Raw genomic sequence first — 12,498 nt, forward strand, 5'->3', positions numbered from 1 at the left:
GGGTTATTTCACTATATTTCAAACTTTGCTTCCGCATTTGTTTCTTTGATTATTAATAATTTAAAAATTATTTAAAAATTAGTTAATATTACTCTAATATTGGCTTGCCTAACAAGTAAAATATTAGGCGTCATCACGGTCCGAAAGTGAGAATTTCGGGTCGTGACAAAATCACTGATTTGAGAACTAAACCAATGCATCCTTTTGTTCTGTGAGCATGCATGCCTTTTTTGATGAACTTTGGTGCAATTATAGTTAATTTGAAGTATGGGGTATCATTCATAAAATTCATCGTGGAAAACTCTCTGTTTATGCTCGAGGATTGGGTTTAAATGCTTGTGTTATTTTTTCTTCCCTATTTACTTTATGTATAATTGTATATTAGTTAACTCACGATCTTTCGCAACAGTATATATATAAAGAGAGAAAAAAGTTAGATACAATTTTTTCACAAAGTAGATAATTATATTTTCCCCACAGGCAAGAAATCATAGTACAACAACTTATACTACGTACTAACTATTTTTTCTTAATCAAACCAACACTCAGGCTGATGGGAGATTTACTACTACTACAACAACGACGACCCAATAAAATCCTACTAGTGGGGTTTGGGGAAGGTAGTGTGTCCGCAAATCTTATTCCTACTCCGAGGGAGTAGAGAAGCTGTTTCCGAAAGTCACTAATTATTCGAATTAACGACCCTACAATTCTTTCTTATTTCACCATCTGATCCAACTAGAGGGCTAATATTTCCCATCTTAATCATAGAATTAACAAAGTCACTAAAGAAAAACTGAGAGCTATTACTATAAGTTTCAACTAATGTTTTAGTTGTTTGTATAGCATCATCACTAGAGAACAAGACTTGATCTGATTCAAGAAGACCTCTTCCATTGATTAAATTCTTGAAATAATGATTGTCAAATAAGTCTGTGGAATTCCTATCAAGAGGGGCTGTGTTGTTTCCATCACTTGTCAATGGACACAAATTTTGCAGTTCACTCACTAAAGTTGTGTCTAGAGTTGTGTCTGGTGCACCTGTGCCACTGAAATTTCTTAATCTGTTGTCAAAGGTTGCACACTTTGCTAATCCAATTGTATGAGCACCTACATATATATATTCAAACACTCAAAAGGGTTAGTGAAAACCTTGCATAAAGTTTAATTAATGACCATCTACCATTATCTTTTATAAAAGGATTTAATTTATGTACACTGACAGTCGTGTATAAAAGTTTTAACTTGTCGTTAACATGTTGTTTGTTTTATTTTCTAAGTATAAATCTAGTTCCGCTTATTATGAATAGTTACATGTATCTTTTAGATGACCTGATTGCCCAAAAAATATTTTACACTATTAATTTATAGATGTATACATCATCATGTAACTTAAAAAGATAACTACAAGCCCGTCTACAAAAAATTGAATTAGCAAGCTAAGATACTTCCTCCGTCTCAAATTAACTTGTCGTTAATATGTTGTTTGTTTTATTTTCCAAGTATAAATCTAGTTTCACTTATTATGAGTAGTTACATGTATCTGATAAATGACCTGATTGCCTAAAGTTTTTTTACAATATCTATTATTATTATGAGTAGTTATGTTTTATAAAAGGATTTAATTTATGTACAGTCTGTAAAAGTTTTAACTTATCATTAACATGTTGTTTCCCCACCACCACCACCACCACCACCACAGGAGATGAAAGCCTGGGTGGATGGATTAAATAAAAAAATATGTTGTTTGTTTTATTTTTCAAATATATATCTAGTTCCACTTATTATAAGTAGTATACGTGTATTTGTTAGATGACCTGATTGCCTAAAGTTCTTTTACACTATTAGTTTATAGATGTATACATTATCAGGTCACTTAAAAAGATTTGGTCTACAGAAAATGGGATTAGCAAGCTAGAAAATAAGAATGGTTACATGTTATAAAAGGTTAGGTTCATTATTAGTGTAAAAATTAATTATTTAAGATGTTAGTATATAAGTTAAATCCATATAGATATAGCTTAACTAATAGTTACCATATGTGTATTTACCTGATAGGCTCACAACATCTGTTACATTTAATCCAACAGCTTCGAACTTGGAAATGATTGTATTGAGAGGGTCAAATGGTGCTGGAAGTGCAGTATTTGATCCAGAAATATTAGCAGCTAATCCATCTCTTCTCCCTAATAACACCTTCCAAAATGGCCCTCCACTCTGAGCAAAAAATAAATAAATAAATTTGTATTAATTTCTTAAAATAATTAATGAAGTATGGCAACATGTCCCCTATATTTCTTCATTTTGAAAATCAACATATGGATATGAATCAATCTAAAGATAACCCAAAAATAATTATATGTAACCATCTATAAAAGGTGATATTATTAATCTCAAAAATAAAGACAGATTATATGTGGTAGCAAGTTAAAATACACTGATATATAAAAATCCAGTTTTTATCGTATTAAAGAATGTATGGATCTATATTGCTCGGATTCATCTAAAACTCCTAACGCACCCGTATAGGATCCAAAAATACACTACTTTTGAAAAAACTGACACACAACGTCACTGCCGATGACATTTTTAAGTGTCCGAGCAACATAGATTAGGATTTAGGATCTTACCAGTAGAACTGAATCTCTTGCAGCAATAGCTAATATATCTGCACAAGAAACAACTCCACCGCATGCATTTTCGACAGCAGTTTTAATATTGTCTATGACTTCAAAACCTCTTGCTGAGTTCAAGTTGGCTGGTGTGAACTTCTCACTTGTCGTACTATTTCCATCCAATAATACTGATGCATCACAACCCTATAAATCAAAAAATTTTAAATGATATATCTTAATCAGTTCTAACCTTTCTTTGTAAAGCTAAGGTTAACCTACAAATTATGAACTCTAAATTACAATATTAGACAAAGAAGATTAGGGACCCCAATTAAAAACAAATAAGAGAACTTACAACTAGCTAGAGGAACTAGTGCATGAGAAACTAGCTAGAGGAACTAGTGTGTGTGTGTGTCAATTTAGCCAAAAGAAAGTTCTAAAACATTTTTTGTCGCTTTAGAAAGTCAAGAAACCAGTAGTTTTATTTACAATTTTACTCTTATACTCCAAAAAGGTGAGCATATCAATACTTTAAACGACAGATAAAAAGCACCGGCGATTGAGATAACAAAATAGTTTTTAAGCCAATAATAGAAAAATGAAATAAAACCGGTTGTAAAGACATTAGTGTGCATGCAAACACAATATTATCCTTTTTGGCACACTTTTAGGTCTTTTTTTTTTAAACTTAAAACTTAATAAGTACAACTTTGGAAGTTTAACTGGATGAAAAATTCATAAAAAAAGGTAATAAAAACTTACACTGACGAAGCAATCGTGGAAATGAAGACGAAGCAAAGAAGCAGCCATTCTCATTTCATTCTTGATTGCATTCTGAACTTCTTTACGTACAACCTTAAGGACATTTGGACATGTTTTAGAGTAGAAATCAGTTGTTAGCTGAGAATTCACAGCTACAAACAAGATCAAGAGAATTAAAACTTGAGAATAGAAAAGAAAGTTGCAAGATTTCTTCATGGTTTAGCGATACTGGATTTTTATCTTAAGATGATGTGAATATATGTTAACGAACTCGAACCCTAATTTATAATCATGATTAAGAGATGATTAACAAATATAAAATTCAATTATGAACTAAGTGGTGTGATGTACGGCGGCTCCATTTTAGGGTTTTTGTATCAAACTTAAAATCTACAACCATTTCCTATAATGCTAATCACTGTGGAAAGTTAGGAGATGAAAGTTTTAATATTGCATGGTTATGGTAATGGAGGTTTAGAACTTATCAGATTATATGTTCATGAATCTAGAGCTGTTTTGATAGCCTTAGAGGGATTATTAAATTTGATTCTCACTTAGTGCATAATAAAATAACTGTTCCAACATCCTTAATTTTTAGTTCTCTATGGTATTAGTGCTTAATTACGTTGAGAGCATGATTATTATCTTTAACCTCCTATGTTATACTACAATAGTTGAATGTGCTTCTTTTATCAACTAGCTGGAAACCTTGCATCATCTAAAACCATTACACAAAAACGTTGACTTTTTTCCTATCTTTTTTTTTTTGTTTTTTTTCATACTGCTAATACGTAGGCTTTCTTGTTTATTACCATAAGATCTTTAAAACAAATAGCAAGTTGAATTCAGTGTTTACGATTTTTAGTTGGTATACATAAATTATATATTGATTATATATACATATATTAATTGTACATATATTTTACATGCACCTACTATTTTTAATTTAAGCGGTTGAGTAGGAACAACATTAGATATTGACAGGAATGACCATATAAGGGATGGTCTTTAAATATTATCCCCATTTAAAAATATATTTTGATAAATAACCTTTGGACCGCGCAACTCTTTAAGTATATTTCTCTATCGTAGAGTTTACGCTTTATTTACTTTAAAATTGAATAATTATGATATTTTTGGTGAAGAAAAAGAGATAGAGAGGGAGTTGGATGGGCAAAGAGACGGAGTCCATTTATTAAATACCGCTAATTATGGAGACATTTAACTAAGACCAATCCCATTGGAGATACGCCACGTAATTTTTCGAAAATATTGAGAGAATGGGATTCAAACTTATAAGGGCCCATGTTTCCATATTAACATGAATGTATATGGAGGGCCCATTATATCTAATACAGCCCACAATACTTTCAATATCAAGCCCAGACCTGCTGAGCCTGTTAAATTAGCAGCCCGAATTTGTATATTGCTTATCACCCACCTTAGAATCAAGGAGTTCAGTTCGACTATACCCTATGGTCAGGAGCGGATCCAGAGCACGAAGAAAGGGTTCACCGAAATTTAATAGTTTTTGTTCATACCATGTATATATACTAAGAAATTCATTAAATATCTACAATTATTATATTGTGAACCCATAAACAATTGTATATTAATTTGAGATTGTTGTAGAAACTCATTAACTATAAATCCTGGATCCGCCTCTGCCTATGGTGAAGGATGTGGTATGTTTATAGGTGTAACGAATTAATGTTTTGCTTAGAAACTAAAGATAATATTTTAAACCAAAATAGGAAAGAATTTGATTAGTTTAATAGTTTAAACTAAAATAGGAAGGAAATGTTTGATATCTTACTGGTAAAAGAGTAGTAATACTTTGCGTAATGACTAAAGAGAGGAAGGAATTTTTTAACTAATACTCCATTGTGAAGCTCATTATCCAAATATTTATAATCCCTTCGTCTAAGTAGGTTTCCAAATGTTATATTTGAAGAGTGAAATGAAAATGTTTTGTTAATTATTTAGAACATTCTTTTGTTTATTTTGTAAAAGTAATATTGGAACTTGCATACAATAGTTTAAGGTCCAGTGTCAAATTTTTGTAAATATATTTTTTACATACGTAAATGATTCAAGTCGGATTGAATGATTTAACCCTGAAAATAAATACAAAAATGGACCCTCAATTAGCAAACTAAGACAATCTACTCATTAAATATGAAGCCGTCAAAAGAAAATAAAAAAGAAGAGGGGAAAAAGGAAATTTAAACATCTTCAAATTCTTCATATCTAGTCGCACATGTTATTCCACAATGTAATATTCTGCTCTTTAATTGGATACAAAGTCCAATAATGTGTGCGGATGATTTGAATATTATGGATTTTAAATTTTATAACAACAATTTTATATATATTTAATATATGAATTTCAAAGTATAAAGAAGTCTGTTAATGCTGCTGTGAAGTGACTTTAGTAAGAAACTTCTGTGCAGTATCTTAATTTTTGAAATACCTTAAAGTCAGCCATGCAGATAAAAAGGAATATCATGACTTCTTCATAATTCACACAATAATAAAAAAAACTTATGACTCCTTCCTAGTCTCAGCTTCCTCATTTGACAATGTCACTCTTCTTAAATTTCTCGAATGGGATTTTTGCTATCATTAGTAAAATTCTTATAGCACATCGTACTATACCCAAAGAGATGTATTTTTTTCAATCAAGATTGTCATATACCATGTTTATTACGTTACTCTCATATCTACTAGAGGAAGTGAAGATATGACTGGTGATGATATTATAGTTGAAGAAAAGAAATATAAAGAAAGAATATTTTGTATAATAAAGCTTTTCCGACCGTCCAACGATCTTTTCACTACACTAATTGAGGATAAATTAAGCTCTCGAAAGAAGAAAAAATGACACGAAAATAATTTAGCTGCAAAGTGACAAGTTTTTTAGTCTCTTTTTATTTGTTTTCGATAGACATTATTCGACAGTCACTTCAATTCTTGGGCCTAGCAAAAAGAAAAAATCGTTCATAGTTGTAGGCCTACACGTGCATTTGATTTTTTTTCAAAGACAGAGCTTTCACGAAAATAAGTTGTTGGCCAATTTTCTTAAATACTTCTTACTGTTGTTGTGATTGTAATTCCTTATAATGATGTGTACATTATTCATCCAATTCATGATTAGGTGAGGCAAGTAAACTTGGAGTAAACTTAAGTCTGAACTTAATTGACATTGTTGTAAAATCCAATCGAATTTATCTTGTCTTAATCATGTTGTTTAGTCAAAGCTAAATTTGACTTGTTCACTTAAAATCATATGAAGCTAAATCAGAATTTACATATATTCATCTCCTAATCTTTCGAATTTTAATACATATGTACATGGACGGATCCATCGTGTAATATATGGGTTTACATGAATTTAGAATTTTTATCCAAATTCGACATATGTATAAGAAACGAACTAAATATATGTAAATAACTTACCGCGAGCCAAATTGTTATTGTATATTAAATTGAGGTCATTATAGAATCTTATAAACTTCAAATGTTGAATCTACCTCACAATTTAGATAACATAACTATGCTATCGTAATCTACAATATCGAGTATATGTCCCTCAAATGTTCACTATTCTTTCTCCAATATATTATTCTTGTATATCCAATATACAATCTCCATAGTAAATAATCTAAAACATTTTGAAACTATTTTAGTAGTGATTTTCATAATCAATCATAGTTCCTCCTGAATAACCATTTTCTTATATCTTATTTCATATTTCTCATTTAGATATTTATCTATCAAAATTTAAAATATTTAGACATTACATAATTATTTTCTACTGACAATATATAACATAGACAACACGTGGATAATTTTCTTTTTCTCTTGAAAACACATCTCTTAATCAAAAATTTATTCTACTCTCTGTTTGTATAGAAATCGTCTCCCCACTTAACAAGTTGGAGCCAATTAAAATCCTACGAGTTGATCAATTATAGATTTGGACTAGACGTCCATTGCCCAGTCTTATAGATATTATTAAATGCACAAATTGAAAATTCTCTAACTATCTTGAAAAGAAAGATACAAATAATTTTCTTCACTCGTTTTCTTAAAATTAAATAATGACTGGCGGCTAATATTTGCCTATCTCCCTATTTGTTCCATAGTAATTACTTTGATAATGATATTACTCTCAATAGTCTCTAATCAACTGAATCTCTACTCCACTTCTTATATTCTATAAATAGCGACCTAAAATGACTCTCTAAAAATATATAGTAGCAACTTTCTTGAGTATTCTTGAAAACAAGAAACTAAAAAAGTTGACAATCATGTCTTTTTTAAGATTTGTTGGTACAATTCTTTTCTTGGTTGCAATTTTTGCAGCATCAAATGCTCAATTAAGTGCAACATTTTACGATAGCACTTGTCCTAATGTTACAAGTATTGTACGTGGTGTTATGGATCAAAGGCAACGTACTGATGCTCGAGCTGGTGCTAAAATTATTCGTCTTCATTTCCACGATTGCTTTGTCAATGTAATAACCCGACCCTTGAACCTTTTTAACCTGTGTTTTCATGAAAATCTATCCGAGTCTTAAAGCATTATATCACGTTACGGACATAAGTTATATATACTGACAGTATAAAGATCTTTTATCATATCAGTACAATTTAACATGTGCATGATTGTAGATTATACTTACTATTTATACTTATATATAGTGACAGATGTAAAGATCTTTTACTATGTCAGTGCAGTTTAACATGTGCATGATTGTAAGTCAGTTACCATTTTTACTGTTCTAGTGGCGAGTATAATTTACTATGATAGTAAGTCAAGTTCACTTACTTTGATGTGATAAAAATAGCTCTGTGATTTTATCGTTAAAATGAGTAAAATTAAGTTATTTTAACGCGTCAGAATAATTGTTTGACATTACTGCTATAGCGGATAAAATTCAGTAATCTTACTATGATTAATTTTGTGACTTTACTGTTATTGTACGGAGAAAAAGTTCAGTGACCAAACGTGAAGTTAACCGTATATATATATTTGCACAGGGTTGTGATGGATCCATTTTATTAGACACAGATGGGACTCAAACTGAAAAAGATGCAGCTCCTAATGTAGGTGCAGGAGGATTTGATATTGTTGATGATATTAAAACTGCATTAGAGAATGTATGCCCTGGTGTTGTATCTTGTGCAGATATTTTAGCCCTTGCATCTGAAATTGGAGTTGCCTTGGTAAGATACAAATTAAATGAGACATTCCAATTTCCAAAAAATATTTTTTTAAAAAAGTCTTGCTCATTGATTTTCTCCATTTTTTTCTATTTTTGAAAGTCTTTTTTAACTATATTAGTTAAATGATTTAGTTTCAAGATTAGCCTGAAAATTTTGAAAACAAAGTCAAAGTCATCTTGGCACATTTGCAAGAACTACCACTTAAAATTTTCAAAGGGAATGGAATTATTACTGATTTATGTAATATATACACTGACAGTATAAAAATTATTTATAATATCAGTATAGTTTAATCTGTGATAGTAAATCTTCAGGCGGGAGGTCCGTCATGGCAAGTACTTTTTGGCAGAAGAGACAGCTTAACAGCAAACCGATCTGGAGCTAATAGTGATATCCCCAGCCCCTTTGAAACCCTTGCTGTAATGACACCACAATTCACCAACAAGGGAATGGATTTAACTGATCTTGTTGCTCTATCAGGTAAAGAATTTTCACACTATCAGTATATTTTAATCTGTTGAAAAGCACTCAACATAGGTGTGTTAGCCATAAACTTGATCAAAAAAGAAAAAAATATTTGTTATAATAGGTAATACGTCTTATTTTACAGGTTACTAGTCTCACTTTTTATAGACAGTGCGTGTAATTATATTTTAATGACTTAGTTATGTAAAAAAAAAACTTACCTGTCATTATATAGGAGTTAATTTGAGATTGAAACGTATTTGATTGATTTCACGTTAACAACATTCTCTCTAAGGGTAAAGATTTAACATGTTCTAGCAAGTTAGTACTTACCATTTGTACTAGGTTGATAATTAAGTATTATTACTATACAAAAATTACATGCAGTTATCTCTTAAGTAATCTGATTGTATAACTATTTTTCATTATGTTAATGCATAAAACTTAAACGCGTTCTGAATGTGTAGGTGCACATACATTTGGAAGAGCAAGATGTGGTACTTTTGAACAACGTCTCTTTAACTTCAGTGGCAGTGGTAACCCTGATCCTACCGTAGACGCTACATTTTTACAAACATTACAAGGAATTTGTCCTCAAGGTGGAAATAATGGCAATACTTTTACAAATCTTGATATATCAACTCCTAATGACTTTGATAATGACTATTTCACAAACCTTCAAAATAATCAAGGGCTTCTTCAAACTGATCAAGAGTTGTTTTCAACATCTGGATCTGCTACAATTGCTATAGTTAATCGTTATGCTGGTAGCCAAACTCAGTTTTTTGATGATTTTGTTAGCTCTATGATTAAATTGGGTAATATAAGTCCATTAACTGGTACTAATGGAGAAATTAGGACAGATTGCAAGAGGGTTAATTAATTAATTAATTAATCAAGCAGATTAATTATCAAGAGTGCTTTAATTACTGCATGTTCTTGTGTTGTTTAATCATGTCCTAAAGAAAGATTGTCAGAAGTTTGATGTCTTGAGTTGTAATTTTTGTTCTTTTTGTCGCTTATTTAGTTCTATGTAAATGTAATATGTGCTGAAATGGCAATTCCAATAAGGATGTTATGCTGAAATAGCAATTCCAATAATTAAAAATTTTATCCATCTCTTTCTTTTTGGAGTATATGTTTCAGTTATTCTTGTTTACTTCTGTTACACTATCCGATTGTTTTAAAAATCAATTACAAGTTTTATTTTACAGTATCAGTAACTTACAGAAGATAGTAAATGAGTAGTTTTTTACAACGGATTAAAATATATTAATAATGTAAAAAAATATTATAATAAGCTAAATCCAAATCATCACTAAAATATCCACAGTTACATCACTGATCATGTGATGAGAACGTGTTCAACATGGGTCATTTTTAGAAATTTTACACTCGCAGTAAAAAAGAAAAGTTAAAGCTATCAAATTATTTGAAAATCAATTACAAGTTACTTTCTATTAACAAACTTGCATTTGTAACTTACAAAAGATGGTAAATAACCTGATTCACCGGATAAAAATACACTAACATTGTTAAATAACGGTAAAAGCACGTTGAGAGGGTAAAAACTCAACTTTTATATTGTCGGTATATATAATAAGTTAAATCTGAATTACTACTAGAATTACCAAAGTTAGAATAAAATAGGTTCAGAAGTATTGATATTAGGATCAAGGTACTAAATGGAGTCCTCTTTGGTATAAGCCCTAAAAGCGCATATGATAGTTGATTTACTTTTTACGATATAAATTCAAATTAGTCAAATTCTCGAACACCAAATAATTATATATAAAATAGAATCTTCCTAATAGGTGGATCATCAATCAAATGACAAGACTACACGTCCAAGAGTTCTTGTCGAGACTCCTCATTATACAAGGATTTGAATAGAGTTTGAATTATATGTGTAATAAATGTTTTACATTTGTTATTGTTACTTCGATACCTAGAGATAAGCTTCCTTAAAATGTAAGATATGTAATCTTGAAAATAAAACTGATTCTATAAGTAAAAAAAGTTTATTAATTACACTGCCGAGGTATATAACTTAACTTTTTTTATTATTAGTTAATGCGTGCAATATAAACTATTACTCATACACTTCTTTAATTTGATACCTCCTCTTTTTTTTTTTTTAAGGGGAGCCTTAGCGTAACTGGTAAAATTATTGTCATATGATCAGGAAGTCACGGGTTCTAAGCTGTGGAAATAGCTTCTTGCAGAAATGCAGGGTAAAATTGCGTACAATAGACCCTTGTGGTCCGGCTCTTCCCCAAACTCGCGCATAGTGGGAGCTTTGTGCACCGGGCCGCCTTTTTTTTGTTTTTTTGTATGAACTTTCTCTCATGAAAATGCTGATTTCCACAAACGTTTTTTCTGAGTTCGGAGTCTTACTAGTCCTTTTCTCCTGGATCACATCTCTAGATTTTTTATATTTCAAGCAATTTGTCCTCCCTTTTCTAACTTGGGGGTCGTTTGGTAGGGTGTATAAGAATAGTGCAAAATACAGTGTATTAGTAATGCAGGGATTAGTAATGCATGGGTTAGTAATACAAGCATTAGTTATGCAGATATTATTTCTTATAAACTGTTTGGTGTGGTGTATTAAAAATTATAATGCATTGCATAATTTTTAAGAAAAATAATTATTTACAAAAATGCCCTCCATATTCTCTAACTTTAAGGGACTTTAAGAATAATTTTATCTTTAACCATATTAATGCATTGCATTAATAGCCTTGGTATTACTAATGTCATGGTTTTTTATGCATTATTTATACATAGGCTAATACCAAGTATGATGTATAACTAATGCAAGTATTAGTTATACATAGGTTAAAAAAATATACCAAACAAGATATTAGTAATGCACAAAGCTAATACTTATATTATTTTTTCTAATACCTCCTACCAAACGACCCTTAGTTAATTGTTTCTTTGCCCAAAATGTGTTGGAGATTCTTCAAATGATGTACTGCTACTTTTCTTCAAAGGCAAGTTTTCCACAAGCACTATTATATATAATCCTGATTAGATAATGGAATATCTAACTTTGTGAAGCCACTTTTCAATATTTCTTTCCTTGATTATATCTCAATTTTATGGACATGCATAGGCTGATTTTCAAATTTAGTATCCTTTTATTTTTGTTACGATCCAAAATCTCACATGTTGTGATGGCGCCTATCTCAATACTAGGCAAAACAATCTCAATAAACCACCATATCTTTTAAGTTTGAAAATATAATATTTAAATTCAACGGAAGAAATCTCACAATACAGTTATAATCACTCCCAAAATTCGGTGTCACTCAGTACATGAGCATCTAAATAAATACAAAGTCTAACTGATAAAATTACTGTTTGAAAATATAGAACACTACAATAACTAAACAGGAAGGGAATCAAATCTGCGGACGTC

At 30.5% G+C, this 12,498-nt stretch overlaps 2 protein-coding genes across 2 annotated transcripts; one reads left to right on the forward strand and one right to left on the reverse strand.

Annotated features, from left to right (window-relative positions):
* Positions 1-669: 669 nt before the first annotated feature.
* Positions 670-3,635, reverse strand: LOC104112579 (peroxidase N). The gene is made up of 4 exons (XM_009622543.3): positions 3,378-3,635; positions 2,631-2,819; positions 2,052-2,217; positions 670-1,110 (listed from the first exon to the last, which is right to left on the reverse strand). The coding sequence occupies exons 1-4, from the start codon at positions 3,591-3,593 to the stop codon at positions 683-685; spliced, it is 999 nt and encodes a 332-aa protein (XP_009620838.1). The 5' UTR covers positions 3,594-3,635; the 3' UTR covers positions 670-682.
* Positions 3,636-7,627: 3,992 nt separating this feature from the next.
* On the forward strand, positions 7,628-10,203 carry LOC104112578 (lignin-forming anionic peroxidase). Its single transcript, XM_009622542.4, has 4 exons — positions 7,628-7,897; positions 8,424-8,609; positions 8,924-9,089; positions 9,542-10,203. The coding sequence occupies exons 1-4, from the start codon at positions 7,691-7,693 to the stop codon at positions 9,955-9,957; spliced, it is 975 nt and encodes a 324-aa protein (XP_009620837.1). The 5' UTR covers positions 7,628-7,690; the 3' UTR covers positions 9,958-10,203.
* The last annotated feature ends 2,295 nt before the right edge of the window (positions 10,204-12,498 follow it).

Source organism: Nicotiana tomentosiformis, chromosome 11, assembly GCF_000390325.3.
Source record: "Nicotiana tomentosiformis chromosome 11, ASM39032v3, whole genome shotgun sequence".
NCBI lineage: Eukaryota > Viridiplantae > Streptophyta > Magnoliopsida > Solanales > Solanaceae > Nicotiana > Nicotiana tomentosiformis.